Source organism: Aquarana catesbeiana, linkage group LG12 (genome assembly GCF_042186555.1).
Source record: "Aquarana catesbeiana isolate 2022-GZ linkage group LG12, ASM4218655v1, whole genome shotgun sequence".
NCBI classification, from domain to species: Eukaryota; Metazoa; Chordata; class Amphibia; order Anura; family Ranidae; genus Aquarana; species Aquarana catesbeiana.
In genome coordinates, this window is record NC_133335.1 from 173,478,720 (window position 1) to 173,495,540 (window position 16,821).

A 16,821-nucleotide genomic window follows, 5' to 3' on the forward strand; every position below is an offset into this window, starting at 1 on the left:
GGCTTTGTCTTCAAGTGGTTAGAAGAGTGGGTGATGTGTGACATAAGCTTCTAAATGTTGTGCATAAAATGTCAGGACAGTTCAAACCCCCCCCAAATGACCCCATTTTGGAAAGTAGACACTCCAAGCTATTTGCTGAGAGGCATGTCGAGTCCATGGAATATTTTATTTTGTGACACAAGTTGCGGGAAAAAGACAATTTTTTTTTTTGCACAAAGTTGTCACTAAATGATATATTGCTCAAACATGCCATGGAAATATGTGAAATTACACCCCAAAATACATTCTGTTGCTTCTCCTGAGTACGGGGATACCACATGTGTGAGACTTTTTGGGAGTCTAGCCGCGTACAGGACCCCGAAAAACCAAGCACCACCTTCAGGGTTTCTATAGGTGTAAATTTTTTATTTCACTCCTCACTGCCTATCAAGTTTCGGAGGCCATGGAATGCCCAGATGGCACAACCCCCCCCCCCCCCCCCAAATGACCCCATTTTGGAAAGTAGACACCCCAAGATATTTGCTGAGAGGTATGGTGAGTATTTTTCAGACCTCGCTTTTTGTCACAAAGTTTTGAAAATTTTAAAAATAAAAAAAAAATAAATACATTTTTCTTTTTTTTCTTCATTTTAAAAAACAAATGAGAGCTGCAAAATACTCACCATGCCTCTTAGCAAATAGCTTGGGGTGTCTACTTTCCAAAGTGGGGTCATTTGGGGGGGTTTGTGCCATCTTGGTATTTTATAGCCTTCGAAACTGTGATAGGTAGTGAGGAGTGAAATAAAAAATGTATGCCCTTAGAAATCCTGAAGGCGGTGATTGGTTTTCGGGGCCCCATACGCAGCTAGGCTCCCAAAAAGTCTCACACATGTGGTATCCCCGTACTCAGGAGAAGCAGCAGAATGTATTTTGGGGCGCAATTCCACATATGCCCATGGCCTGTGTGAGCAATATATCATTTAGTGACAACTTTGTGAAAAAAAAAAAAAGTTTGTCATATTCCCACAACTTGTGGCAAAATATAAAATATTCCATGGTCTCAACATGCCTCTCAGCAAATAGCTTGGGGTGTCTACTTTCCAAAATTGGGTCATTTGGAGGGGTTTTGTGCCATCTTGGCATTTTATGGCCTTCAAAACGGTGATAGATAGTGAGGAGTGAAATCAAAAATTTACGACCTTAGAAATCCTGAAGGCAGTGCTTGGTTTTCGGGGCCCCGTACGCGGCTAGGCTCCCAAAAAGTCCTACACATGTGGTAGCCCCGTACTCAGAAGCAGCTGAATGTATTTTGGGATGTAATTCCACATATGCCCATGCCCTGTGTGAGCAATATATCATTTAGTGACAACTTTTTGTAAAATATTTTTTTTTTGTCGTCATTATTCAATCACTTGGGACACAAAAATAAAATATTCAATGGGCTCAACATGCCTCTCAGCAATTTCCTTGGGGTGTCTACTTGACAAAATGGGGTCATTGGGGGGGGGGGGTGTTTGTACTGCCCTGCTATTTTAGCACTTCAAGAAATGAGATAGGCAGTCATAAACTAAAAGCTGTGTAAATTCCAAAAAATGTACCCTAGTTTGTAGACGCTATAACTTTTGCGCAAACCAATAAATATATGCTTATTGACTTTTTTTTTTTACCAAAGACATGTGGCTGAATACATTTGGCCTAAATGTATGACTAAAATTGAGTTTATTGGATTTTTTTATCACAAAAAGTAGAAAATAGAAAATTTTGAAAAAAAAATGATGTCTTTTTTCGTTTATAGCGCAAAAAATAAAAACCGCAGAGGTGATCAAATACCATCAAAAGAAAGCTCTATTTGTGGGAAAAAAAGGACGCAAATTTTGTTTGGGTACAGCATTGCATGACAATTGTCAGTTAAAGCGACGCAGTGCCAAATTGTAAAAAGTGCTCTGGTCAGGAAGGGGGTAAAACCTTCCGGGGCTGAAGTGGTTAATCAGGTTGTTATGGGTAAAGTTCCACTTTAAGCTTAGAAAAAAGAGCATCACAACCAGCACACAGGTGCAGTTTTAAATAAAAACATGGACATTAAAACATTAGTTTACTAAAATCGGAGGAAAAACAAGCCAATAAATGGAAATAAAAAACATAAAAGTAAAAATAAGTCTCTTAAATTCACCTTTTAACAAATTTTGAGCTTTGTAATGACCCATTGCATATTTCAGGCTGAACTCCACAATTTACTACATTAGTTTATGAATAGTCAGAATTTTAGATGATCAGTCTAAATTATCCAGATTTAATGTGATGATCATCATTTGAATACTATGCCGCCCTGGAAGGTTGGATCCAGCCAAACATTCCTTATCAGCATCAAATATCTTCAGTGGAACATTAGTACACTTGAAATTCCATTTGTGGAGCAGAGCTTCAATCGACCAGTCCTCACTGTAAAAAAATATTAATGATTTTAGTTAAACAGTTCTAATATATGCTTTATCTACACAAACAATTCTAAAATTGTACTAAATTATGTCAAGAGATTTAGGACTTTTTTTTTTTTTGAAGCAAGAAGATTCTCAGGCAGTGGTTTGCAAACCCAATGTTGAGTGTCACTAAGTCCTGAAAGTTTTGTTTCAATTAAAAAAAAAAAAAAGATTTGGAATCACAAAAAATGGCATGATGGTGTTGATGGTTATGGGGTATTTATATGATTGGAAGTATGTCTGCAAAATCTATTTAGGGTTGAAGGTGGATGTGGTGGCAGGAATTCCTGTGGCTCATGGTTTGAGACACCTCAGTCATATGCTAACTAGGTCTTTGCTGTGATAAGCGTCCTGGCCAGTTGGGCATGTGAAAAGACTGGTGTCAGGGTCATAAAGCATGATCTGACTGTACACAATAGAAATATTGTAGCTGAAGATAATTTACTTCAATAAGATACCTGTATAGTTAGCTGCCACTAGATAAATCAATTCCACACATCCCAGAAGGTACTTCATCAGCTCCAGTGTAGTCCAGAGGTGACATTAGGGGTCTAAAAGATTGCTGATGTCTTCTTAGGGAGGACCTGTCGTGCCCATTGGGTTATTGAAGTTTGCACTGTTTCACTGAGGTGCATAATTTCAGGGGTGACATGCTGAGTATCTATTTACTCAACACAACCTCATCTTTTATGTTTTATCCATAAATTGGGTAATATATTGGGTTTGTGTGGACTTAAATGATAACTTTAGTATATTTTTTACTGAAAAAAATGTGGGTTTGACAAATAGTTGCGCAAATATTGTGAAATTTTTTTTAGCTACCACCATTTTATTCCTCAGGGTTCCTGCTTTCCAAAAAGATATAGAATGTTAAAGGGGTTTTACTAATCTTCAAGCCTAAAATATGACTTTTAACGTGTGCAAACATTTTTTTACAACAAAATCATAAACTCCTCTAGTGCTAGGGATTGGCAGTAAACTGTATATGAAGGGAAAGTTATTTTAGCTATATGGTTTGGAGATAGGGTATAGAGTAAATAGATAAATGGAAGACACATAGGTGTGTGTGTGTGTATATATATATATATATATATATATATATATATATATATATATATATATATATATATATATATATATATTGTGAGGGGTTAGCTCGGCAGCGGGTGTGTGTGACCCCCTGGATGGGTTCACCACACAAAATCAGGCACAGCAGACAGCTTGGTAGGTGAAACAAAAACAAAGGTGCGGTTTATTCAGACTAGATGCATTGAAAAATAACAGAAAAACAAAAAGAAACATGAAAAGAAATCCTGGTCAGCTTGACCGCTTACTACACACGTAGATTCCCTAACTAACAACTGGGTGCAGCCTTGTGCTGCCCCAGACCCTATCTCTCTTTGAGAAGTTTTGCCACACAGGCGTTAACTCACCGCAAAGCTCAGATACCACACTCCCCAGTCTACACAATCACAGAACTGGTTCCAGGATGGAGCATCTCCCTAAGCATGCTGGGATGTTTTCTATAGGTCTTAATGAGCCCACTTACTTCAGCTGGGCTCATTACCTCTTCCCCTGCAGGACTCCCAGTACTCCCCCTAGTGGTATAAGTCAGCATAAAGCCTGAATCTAGGGCATACATATTTTCCATCCTGGATGCAACCAGGCGATTTTACCTGCCTGCTGTCACATACCCCCCCCTCTTGTTTCAACCTTGGGGTTGGAACACACGCAGTCAGGCACGCATGTACTCGGGACAAAGCATCCACATTCCCCATTTTAACGCCAGGGCGATGCTTTACTGTAAAGTTGAATTCCTGTAGGGCCAGGAACCACCTATTTATCCTTCTATTGGTCTCCTTGTTTTGAGCCATCCACTTTAAAGGGGCGTGATCAGTTACCAGGTCAAAGTGCCTACCTAACAGATAGTACCGAAGGGAATCTAGAGCCCACTTCACCGCTAAACACTCCTTCTCAATTGTGGCGTAATTTACCTCATGGGACTTCAATTTCCTGCTGAGGTAAATGACTGGGTGCTCTTCCCCGTTCCAGACCTGGGACAACACTGCTCCCAACCCAACGTCTGATGCATCAGTTTGTACAACAAAGTCCTTAGAGAAGTCTGGTGAGTACAACACTGGCTGGCTACATAAGGCGGTTTTTAATGACTGGAATGCTGCTTCAGCCTCTGGGGACCATTTGACCATGACAGACTCTTTCCCTTTTGTCAGGTTGGTGAGGGGCACAGCCTGAGAAGCAAAATGGGGGATGAATCGCCGATAATAGCCAGCGATTCCCAGAAAGGCTCGTACCTGTTTCTTGCTGTTGGGCCGTGGCCAACTCTGTATGGCCTCGACTTTATTGACTTGAGGCTTTATCACTCCCCTCCCAATAGTGTACCCCAGATATTTGGCCTCCTCCTGTCCAATGGTACACTTCTTTGGATTGGCCGTAAACCCAGCTTCCCGAATGGAGTCTAAGACTGCTTGCACTTTTGGCAGATGTGAGACCCAATCTGTGCTATGGATAATCACATCATCCAGGTAAGCTGCAGCATACTTCTGATGGGGCCTCAGAATCTTGTCCATTTTCCGCTGGAATGTTGCAGGTGCATTCTGTAACCCAAACGGCATTCTCTTGTATTGAAACGCCCCATCTGGGGTTACAAACGCAGTTTTCTCCTTGGCCGACTCGGCCAGGGGAATTTGCCAATACCCTTTGGTGAGATCGAGAGTTGTCATGTATCGGGCTGTTCCCAGCCGGTCGATCAACTCATCTATACGCGGCATGGGGTAGGTGTCAAATTTTGTAACTTTATTCAATTGTCGAAAATCGTTACAAAACCGCCAGCTCCCATCAGGTTTGGGCACTAGTACGATAGGACTGGACCAGTCACTCTGGGACTCCTCTATCACACCCAATTCCAGCATCCTTTGAACCTCCCCACGTATTGCCTCCCGTCGGGCCTCTGGTATTCTATAAGGTTTTAGTTTTACCCTTTCTCCTGGCGGGGTAATAATATCATGCTCTACGCCAGATGTTTCTCCCGGCAGCTCAGAGAAAATCTCTTTGTTGCGAAGTACAAACTCTTTAACCTCCTGTTTTTGGGGTTTCGATAAGGTGACTGCGATTCCAACCTCAGGAACAAAGCAATCAGACTGGACCGGTGACAAAGTCTCTGCAACTAGGGATTCCCTATCCCTCCAGGCTTTCAGCAGATTGACGTGATATACCTGTTCCAGCTTTCGCCTTCCTGGCTGTCTGACCCTATAGTTCACCTCGCTCAATTTTTCAAGAACTTCGTATGGACCTTGCCATTTGGCCATGAATTTGCTTTCAACCGTAGGGACTAGCACCAATACCTTATCCCCCGGGGAAAAAGTACGGGTCTTGGCCCCACGGTTGTACACTCTCTGCTGTGCTAACTGCGATTGGGCCAAATGTTCCTTTACGATTGGCATTACCTGTGCAATTCTATCTTGCATCAGGGCGACATGCTCAATCACACTCCTGTGGGGAGAACTCTCATTTTCCCAAGTTTCCTTGGCGATATCCAGCAGTCCTCTTGGGTGTCTCCCATAGAGTAACTCGAAGGGTGAGAAACCCGTAGAGGATTGGGGTACCTCCCTAATGGCAAACATCAAATAGGGTATTAGACAGTCCCAATTCTTTCCATCTCTATCCACCACCTTCTTTAACATTTGTTTTAGGGTTTTGTTGAATCTTTCAACTAACCCATCTGTTTGGGGGTGATACACAGACGTACGTAATTGTGTCACTTTGAACAACTTGCATAGTTCTTTCATAACCCGGGACATAAAAGGTGTACCTTGGTCCGTAAGCAGTTCCTTACAAATACCCACACGGCTAAAAACAAGAGATAGTTCTTTGGCTATGGTTTTGGCCGAGGTATTTCGAAGAGGAATTGCCTCCGGATAACGGGTGGCATAGTCCATTATAACCAAAATGTACTGATGCCCCCTAGCGGACTTCATTATCGGACCTACCAAATCCATTGCGATCCTCTCAAAGGGGACCTCAATGATAGGAAGAGGTACCAGCGGGTTACGGAAATGTGGCATAGGTGCCGACTTCTGACACACAGGGCAGGAGGAACAATAATTTTCTGTTTCCTTCATGACCCCAGGCCAATAGAATCTCTGCAATACTCTCTCTCTGGTTTTCTCTGTCCCCAGATGACCTCCAAGAATGTGCCCATGGGCCAATTCCAACACCAACTTCCTGTAAGGTTTGGGCACCACAAGTTGCTCAACGGTTTCTTCTGCCCTTTGAGCCACTCGATACAGTAGGTCCCTTTCCACAGTGAAGTACGGGTAAGTGCAAGTTTTTTCTGGGTTCACTAACTCGCCATCTATTTTCACCACATTTTCCCGTGCCTTTATTAGGGTGGGGTCTTTTAACTGTTCTGTGGCAAAATTTTCCCTGTGAACCTCAAGATCTGAAAATTCCACAGACGGCATGTTTTCATCTGAGGATGTTGGCTCCTCCCCATTTTCTCGAGTTTCCCCTGCCAATACCGACAAGGGAAATTCTGGAGAGTCCTCACCACTCTCAGAGGAATTCTGGTCATCATCTTTCTGGTCTATAGGGGCACCAGTGGGGGGCTCAGGACAATCCCAGAGTTCCCAGAACATTGGAAAATCCCTTCCCACAATGGCATCATGTGGTAAGTGAGACACTAACCCCACCTGATGAGAGAGGTTACCTTTGTGGGTCTCAAAAAACACTGAAGTTACAGGATACTCTCGGGTGTCCCCATGCACACAAATAACAGCCACCTTGTTATTCCCAGAGACCACTGTAGTAACTAATTCAGCCTTTATCAATGTCACCAGGCTACCTGAATCCAGCAACACATCCACATTTCTACCATTAATACACATTTTACATAAATGTTTCTCAGGTCCCCGAATGGCAGTACAAGCGACTGTCGCAAACATCGACTGACGTCTGTCCCTTATAAAGTCACATTGCATAGGTTCATCCACAACTGGGCAATTAGCTGAAATATGTCCCTCTTGCCGGCAGCGGTAGCAAATAATCTTTTTCGCTGCCTCTTGCGGCCTGGGCTTCCCGGGCTGCTCCCGCCAGACATTAGGTTGAACCCCCACCTTCTCACTCTCTCCACCCTCACCCCTTGGAGTCATCTTACCCGCCACTGGGGATGGTCTGGTCTTAGGGTGGAAAGTCCGTGAGTCCCTGGAAGAGGTGGTCAGGTTCTCTGTAGCCAAGTACCTCTCAACCAGATCCACCAGCTTATCTGCAGTTTCTGGGTCTCCATGGCTTACCCACTTTTGGATGGCAGTAGGAAGAGCTCTCAGGAAACGATCCATAACAACACGTTCCACAATGTTTGGTGCGGTCAAAGTCTCTGGCTGCAGCCACCTCCTGCTCAGGTGAATGAGATCATACATTTGAGACCTGGGGGGTTTTCCAAGCCGGAAAGTCCAGTTATGTACACGCTGAGCCCGGACGGCCAGGGTGACACCCAGCCGTGCCAATATTTCTGTTTTTAGCACCACATAGTCTTTTGCTTGGTCCGGCTCTAGGTCATAATAGGCTTTCTGCGATTCCCCCGTTAACAGAGGGGCCACAAGTCCAGCCCACTGCTCCTTAGGCCACTTTTCCCTTTCAGCAGTCCTTTCAAATGTGGTCAAAAACACCTCCGGATCATCCTCTCCAGTCATTTTTGTCAGTAAACGGCTCACACCAAAGGATGCAGTATTAGTGGAACCACTTGCCTCACTGGTCTGCGGCCGTTGCTGCATTAATGTCTCGATTTGTTGTTGGAGTCTCTGCTCTTGCTTTTGTAACAGCTCTATGAAGCGGGCCTCAGATTGCTGCTGGGCTTGTTGCTGAGCGTCCAGACTCTGCAGTTGAGCTTTCTGCTGAGCTTCCAGACTCTGCTGCAAAGTTGCATTTGTCTGCTGCTGGGCTGCAAGGCTCTTTTGCAAACCTGCATTTGTCTGCTGCTGATTTGCATTTGCTAGAGCCAGCTGTCTCAGTATCTCCTCCATGCTGGCCTTTAAAAAAAAAACTGCCCCTGCTTCTCCACCAACTGTGAGGGGTTAGCTCGGCAGCGGGTGTGTGTGACCCCCTGGATGGGTTCACCACACAAAATCAGGCACAGCAGACAGCTTGGTAGGTGAAACAAAAACAAAGGTGCGGTTTATTCAGACTAGATGCATTGAAAAATAACAGAAAAACAAAAAGAAACATGAAAAGAAATCCTGGTCAGCTTGACCGCTTACTACACACGTAGATTCCCTAACTAACAACTGGGTGCAGCCTTGTGCTGCCCCAGACCCTATCTCTCTTTGAGAAGTTTTGCCACACAGGCGTTAACTCACCGCAAAGCTCAGATACCACACTCCCCAGTCTACACAATCACAGAACTGGTTCCAGGATGGAGCATCTCCCTAAGCATGCTGGGATGTTTTCTATAGGTCTTAATGAGCCCACTTACTTCAGCTGGGCTCATTACCTCTTCCCCTGCAGGACTCCCAGTACTCCCCCTAGTGGTATAAGTCAGCATAAAGCCTGAATCTAGGGCATACATATTTTCCATCCTGGATGCAACCAGGCGATTTTACCTGCCTGCTGTCACAATATATATATATATATATATATATATATATATATATATATATATATATATATATATATAGAGAACATATAAGCTGGGAGTGTGCAGTGTCTGTATCTTTGCTAAAAATCATGAAAAAGAAAACCTAGAATTCTGAAGAAACTTTATATTATTTTGATCTATCTCTGGGATTATATCCAATAAATGCTACACTCTGGAAAATAACCTAGGCTGCCTGGAACTTACTTGACACCAGGCAGGTAATGCAGACACATTCTATAGGGCTCAGTGCAGAGTCTCTGGACACAGTGGTCCCATCCATAGACTGGTCAACCATGCTGCTCAGCAATCATTGCATGGATCAGAATGGGATCCATATACTAGGGTCCCTGACGATTCTATAAGGATTTAACATTTTTAGTGATGCTTCATTCTTAATCTAGACACTCAAACGCACATGCACTAAACTGCTAAAAAGACAATTATGAGTATCTTGTTACACAACTAGGGCTACCAATCCTGAGCAATTACTCAAACTGCTTAAAGTGTATCTAAAAGTCAAAGCCTTTTTTTTATATTTCAGATAGAGTAGGGAAAGGGTTAAAAGCCTACCAGTTTTTGTGTTGCTATTTGTATCCCATTGGGGAGATTTTATGTCCTGTTTGTGGGCACAACAGGAAATAAGAAGGAAATGCCCCCTTAGTTGTGAAGCAAGTGTTTCCATTAAATGTTGTTCTGGTGTCAACTGAAATTTATTTAAAACATTTGAAGGGCTCCAGCCCCTCCCTTTCTATCTGAATCTAAAAAAACTTTAAAAAAAAAAAACAAATAAAACAGAATGTTTTCGGTTTAATACTACTAGACTCCTAAATGTTATACTATTTAACCTTCCAGAGATGGATCAAAAGTGAGAGCTTGTTCAGGCCGCAGCAAACAGTGCACATTAGTTGTGGACATTTACTGTGCTCTATAAACACTACAAACTTCACAGTTCATAGGCCATCTTAGGAATGAACAAGAGAGAGAGTGGCTACTTTCCTACATACAGTGGGACCATGGATAAGGAATTTAGCCACCCTCTAAGGGAAATCTGGATTACAACAGCAAAAAAATAAGTACTTTGGTGATTTGGAGGAGTCTGGGAGCAACAGAAGGTACTTTTGTGAGTGAAGAATACACGCTTGGATAGATTTTTTTTTTTTAAACCAAAGTTCAGTGTTACTTTAGAATCATGGCTGCCTGGTTTCTAAGGCTTCTCAGTGCCTGTAAATCATTGTATTGGATGCTGTCCTGTAAAATCATAGTAACAAATATATAGTTCCAGTATGACTAATTTCAGAATTCACTTTGTCAGGACCTGGATTTTGTCTGTGTCTAGGGGCAGCTCTTCTTGCTTAGCCACTCGAGATACTGGACAGCTCCATGTCTGATCTTATAAGACAACCTTGCCTTGAACCTTAAACCCTTTACTCCTCCCATAAACTTCCTATTAAAGCTATGCCTTTGCACTTTCTGTATGCCAGATTATTGTGCCCTCTCCAGCCAATATCTTGCTCTTGTTACTCCTGCTGCTGTCCATATCTTCGCTACCACTCAATACCAATCTTTGGCTTGTTCCTTGACTACACTTATGCTTGATACCAACCTGTTACCATTTCTTACCGACCTTTGACTTGTTAACTGACTACTCTTCTGCTTGATCCCTACTTCCTATATCTGCTACTGAACCCCAGCTTACTCATCCCCTGGTGGGGCAATCCTGAGGACCATGACCTGGTACCAATACGTACCAAAATCCATCTCCACCATCAGGAGCTCTGGTGAATACCAATTAGTACTTAGAACCCGCACCTCAGGTGAGCCCGTGACATCCGCTTCGGTGACCTGCTTGTATAACTATTCTGTTGGTCAGTGGGAGTTTCTCCATTGCTATAGCTACTGGTCTCCATGCCTGACTGCATACTGTGACACCCTTTTTTCTCCAACATATATACAGAATTTGGGGCACCAGGCTGATATTTCTTTTTATAGATAGAATTTTGATAACCATCATCCCATTTGTGTGTACCTGATTTAAAAAATAACAGCATTAGAATAGAATAGAATCTAAAAGGCTAACTCTACCTTTTCTGAACATGTTTTAAGTTATACCCATATTTAGGTACATACTCGGAAGGGTTCTGCTCCCTGGCAGGCCCTGTCAGATTTGAAATCTATGCGGCTGTGCATGACCCAGCCTGCACAGACCTGTCATTCATTGATTGGAATCTGTAAATGAAAGAACTACAAGTCCTATCTGTCACTGTGGCAGAGGGGCTCGTATTTCTCAATGCAGCACAAGTGTAGTCTATCTTCCCCCGGTCCCACAACTAAAGGTTTGTACAGACCTGTGCCTGCAGGAATCAGAGCACTGCCTCCATAATCCACTGTTTGAAGCTGTATTGCTTTCCAGGTTCTCGTGTAATAAAATAATCAATGCATGTTTTTAGTAATATGGGTGCATTTTTTTATTTTTTGGGAAAAGGTGGACTTAGCCTTTAACAGACCAAGATCTTAAACTAGCAAAGCACCTTCTAACTTGATAGGTTGTCCAGAACTCAGCCTTAGGATTTCTTTCCATTATAAACTGAACAGTTACTAAGATGTCTTCAAAATCTGCAAATAAATTCAGACTATTAGGATACAGTATAGTTTAACAAACAGTTACTTATGCAGCACACAAACTTGTGGCACTGGTTATTTTACATCATTCTAAGTATTACAATAAATAGAACAGTACAATTATTCTACATAAGCTCTTATAGTAGAAAACCCCTTCTTCAAGTGCATCTTTTGTCATGCTATTTATTTTTCTGATGATGTTGCCATTGTCTGACTCACAACCAGCGTGATAATTTCAGCAGTACAGCACTTGTTCATTATCAGTGCAAGTGAGGTGACGGACTAATATGCAGCTTGTAAGTCAGACAATGGCAGTTTCCAGCAGACAGGTAAATTAGACAATGGCAGCTTCCAGCAGGCAGGGATGTAGAATAAAGGCTTACAGTGATTTTGTACATATTACTTTATTATTCTCAGCACTAGAGTTTTCAAGGAATGATTTTCCTTTTTAGTCAGGAAAATCTGGGCTCCGCCAGTGGTGCTAATATTGGATACTGTGTTGATTAGCTGCAGAGTGCTTGCCTGGTCTCTCGTGGCTCTTAGCTTTTGCAACAGAACATTTGAAGCTACTACATTTTCATATTATTTTTATTATTATACAGGATTTATATAGTGCCAACAGTTTGCGCAGCACTTTACAATGTTGTTACATTGTTACCATTATGTCCTCATTCCATTGGTCTCTATAGAAAGGGTTACTGCGCAGAGAAATTATTGCTTTATCATCAGCAGGAGAGTAGTGTGCACTCAGCATTAGGTGGCTTCTTCCCACCTTTACCTCTATTCTTTGCACTTCTATGATCCAGAAGCACCAGCTTCCCTGTGTCAGTGAGCAGCTGCTGCAGTTGGCGGAAGCACTGACAACAGGGGGCAATGGAAGCCGGAGGCTGATGTCCCGATTCTGTGAATTTCACCCAAGCTGAATAAAGAAAAAGGTATTCACACTGCTCTCTTTTATAAACTGTATTCAGCATAGGTGGGGAGGAGGGAGGCAACATTTTTTAAGCAGCCTTTTTTAGTCTTTAATTCCACTTTAAGTTTGGTAAGCCTTTCGAAATCATAGGTTTCCCTTTCATGCAACCTGCTATTGCTGTTATGTTATTAATATTAGAGTTAGCAAAATGGACTCCGCTTATGGCTCTTGACCCAGGTACAGTCCTAACTGATCACTTAAAGGCTAACTCCACCTTCTACACCATAATACATGTTATACCCATATTTAGGGTGTAACATGTAACATGGCTGCAAGCTGACCTCCCCTTAACATTATGCATGGGTTCTTCTCCCCTGTGGCAGCTGTCACTTTTGAATTTTACATGACTGTCCCCTCTCCACCATTCACAGAACTCTTACTACAATCCCATATTACATTGTGTTCTGTAAATGAATGCAGTAGGTCCTGTCATTTATTTGCTTCACTACCTATTCACAGAACACGATGCATTGCGGGATTGTAGTGATAATATAAAAATTTACCATTGTAGACGCTGTAACTCTTGTGCAAACCAATCAATAAATGCGTATTGTGATTTTTTTTTTTTTTTACCAAAAACGTAGCAGAATACATATTGGCCTGAATTAATGAAGAAATTTTTACTATTTACATTTTTTTTTATATAGCGTAAAGAAGAAAAACCGCAGAGGTGATCAAATACCACCAAAAGCTCTATTTGTGGGAAAAAAGGACATACATTTTATTTGGGTACAGCGTCGCATGACCACGCAATTGTCAGTTAAAGTATCGCAGTGCTGTATCGTAAAAAATGGCCTGGTCATGACGGGAGGTAAACCTTCTGGAGCTGAAGTGGTTAAAGAACTTATGCAAAGTATTAGCATGACAGCAAGGCAAAAATAATTTTCCTAAGTTCAGTAAATATGTTACATATTTGTCTAGGTACAGTTGCTCCTTAAAATGTTTTAAAGTTATCCTAGGCCCCCTTCACACAGGCAACCTGATTAGGTCCACCCATCAGTTTTTCAGGCAGAGCAGATTGGAAGGTCCAAACATTCCTATGGACAGGCGGGTGTACACGGATTTGTGTCCGTTTACACCCGCTTACCTCCGAGTCCGATCTGGTCCACTAAAAAAAAAAAAGGGGGGATCTGTACTCTTCCATTTAGATGGATCGGAGGGCAGTCAGGTGTAAACAGCTGAGTCGTTTTACTTCTGTCCGCCCATAGAGCAGAGCGGGCTCTGTCCATGTCTACTCTGCAGAAACTGAGCAGACCTGGATGTGTCATCCTCCCGCTCTGATCAGCAGGAGATCTGTGAGCTGATTTTCTGCTGATTAGAATTATTCCGTTCCAATCTGAATACGTTTTTGGCTTTACAACTTTACCCTTTGGTTCATAGAAGACATCAGATCCCAGCACTATATCGATAGGAGGAAGGTCCAAGAGATCAGGTGATATCTCACCCCACGTCAGTCCTATGACCGGTATCCCCGATAGATTATTCTGTCTGCAGCTCCTGGAACAATTCTGTAAGCACTGTGGCATAGCTGCTGAATCCGATAATATAACATTAGCAGCACACTTTGCAGCCAGTACACCTGGGAGGCTCACACCTGATCCAACCTTCAAAAGCAAGTTAAAAATATATGAGCTGGAAGCAACACTTCACATTTCTTTCTATATCATATTACATATAATATATATCATAGGTTTGAAACTCATAGAACATGTAACCCAAGGACTACTTTTGACAGGTTTAGGGGGTTGATCTGTTGGAAAAAAGAACCTTCACTGAAGAACCTTCAATACAGCGGGATCCAGCAGACTTCACTAAGGCCAAAAGCACACTTCTACAATGTGTTAACAGTACATGCGTTAGCATGTCGCAGTGAAATTCTTATTGCAGTGCGATTTGAACCCACATATGTTGCATTGCACCACAACGCATGGTGGTTTTCTCTACGTCAGAGAAATGCAGCATGTATGTTTTTGTCTGTTCTTGCACGTTGGCAGCCCATCCAAAACGAATGGGATGCCTTAAAGGTTTAGTTCACCTTTACCAACTAAACTCCTTATGCAGGTAAGGGGCGCCTGTAAATAAAATAGGATTTTTATAACAGCTTACCTGTAAAATCCTTTTCTCGGAGTACATCACGGGACACAGAGGCATAGTAGTTACTATGTGGATTATATAGGCCACCTTTAGGTGATGGACACTGGCACACCCCAAGACAGGAAGTTCACTCCCTATATAACCCCTCCGATTACTGGGAGTACCATCAGACCAGAGGACCTATACTGCTGCCTGCAGCACACTGCGCCCAAAGGCGATATCCTCATGCCTTTTTACATCCACCTGATAGAATCTGGTAAATGTAAGGATTGAAGACCAAGTTGCGGCCTTGCAGATATGAACCATGGAGGCTTGGTGATGCGCTGCCCATGACGCACTAGTAGCCCTGGAGGAGTGCACTTTGATTTGAAAAAGGTGGAACCTAGCTCATCAAACCATAAGCTTGAATAATTATTTGCCAAATCCACTTAGCAATAGTAGATTTTGACGCTGCCTGTCCCTTTCTAGGCCCTTCAGGCAACACAAACAAAACATCCGTTTTTCGAATCTGAGCAGTCGCCTTCAAAAGGCTTTGACTGCTCTCACTACATCAAGAGAATGTAGTGATTTTTCTTCTCTAGAACAGGGTTCGGGGAATAAAAATGAAGGTAGAAAAATATCTTGGTTTAGATGAAACCTGACACAACCTTCGGCAGAAAGCTAGGATAAGGACGCAATACCATCCTATCCGTGTGAATATTCAAGTATGGCTCTTTTACAAGAAAGAGCAGCCAACTCTGATACCCTTCTTGCAGAAGATATGGCAACCAGAAAAACATCCTTGTCAAAAGGATCAAGGGAGTATGTAGTCTTGGCTCAAAGCCGTTTTTGTAATACCGATAAGAAAAAAACAAAAATTCAAGTCCCAAGGTTTCAAGGGTGATTTAACCGGCGGATTAAGCCGCGTTACCCCCTGAAAAAAAATTACAGACCAGGGAATGCAAAGCAAGTGGTCGTTGGAATAATACCGATAAGGCCTAGACCTGGCCTTTGATAGTACTCAAGGCCAGCTTCATCTCTTAATCCTACTTGCAGAAAGGTAAGGATTCTACCTATGACATACTTTCTAGGATGCCAACCCCTGGATTTACACCAGGAAACATATGCCCTCCAGATTCTATATGACTCTGGAAGCTGGCTTCCTTGAATTAATCAAGGTAGATATCATTGACCCTGAAAACCCATGATTATTCAGAATGTGGGTTTCAATAGCCAGAGCGTTAAATTTAACTCTTTGTAAGGTAGGATGGAATACTGGTCCCTGCGAGAGCAGGTCTGAACGTGGTGGTAGGGGACATGGGTCCCCTACCACCATCTTTACGATCTCTGCATACCAAGATCTTCTGGGCCACACCAACCACCGACTTCCTTTCCTGCTTGATCCTGCGAACAAGTCGAGGTAGCATCAGAATAGGAGGAAATGCATAAATCAGTGAAAACTGATCCTACGGTCACTAAGGCATCTGTTCCACATGCGAACAGATCCCTTTTTTCTTGAACCAAAGTTGTCGACTTTGTTGTTGAACCTGGACGCAAACAGAGCTACATCTGGGACCCCCATCTTTGGCATATAGCCAGGAAGATGTCGGGGTGAAGGGACCATTCCCCCGAGAACAACTGCTGGCGACTGAAGTAGACCGCCTGCCAGTTCTCTATCTCTGGAATGAAGATTGCCGATATGCAGGACATATGCTTTTCTGCCCAGGCTAGGATATGGTTCACCTCTCCCTGGGCTGCATGACTTCTGGTGCCCCATAGGTGATTGATACAGGCCACTGCTGTGGTATTATCGAATTGGATCCTGACAGGACAATTCCGCAACCTGAATGTCCAGGCCCTCAGGGCTAAGAGCGCTGCCCGAATCTCTAGAATGTTGATGGGCAAGGTCCTTCATTCTGGACCATTTCCCTTGGACAGTCGCTTCTTCCAAGACTGCTCCCAAACCTGAAAGGCTGGCATCTGTTGTTACCACTTTCCAGGTAACTGGTATGAAGGATTTCCCCTTCCGCAGATTCCTGGATATCCACCACC

The 16,821-nt window shown here is 42.8% G+C and overlaps 1 protein-coding gene across 2 annotated transcripts in view; it reads right to left on the reverse strand.

The window, feature by feature from the left end:
- Positions 1-1,680: 1,680 nt before the first annotated feature.
- The window catches only part of METTL23 (methyltransferase 23, arginine), a 35,238-nt gene continuing 20,097 nt past the window's right edge, over positions 1,681-16,821 (reverse strand). The window contains exons 3-5 of one of the 2 annotated variants that reach the window (XM_073606218.1): positions 14,141-14,300; positions 11,633-11,717; positions 1,681-2,417 (exon numbers count right to left, since the gene is read on the reverse strand). In XM_073606218.1, the coding sequence (XP_073462319.1) occupies positions 2,249-2,417; positions 11,633-11,717; positions 14,141-14,300 (414 nt within the window). In that variant the 3' untranslated portion in view covers positions 1,681-2,248. Of the gene's footprint in view, positions 2,418-11,632; positions 11,718-14,062; positions 14,301-16,821 lie in introns of both variants that reach the window. The other variant, XM_073606217.1, reaches the window with a different exon arrangement.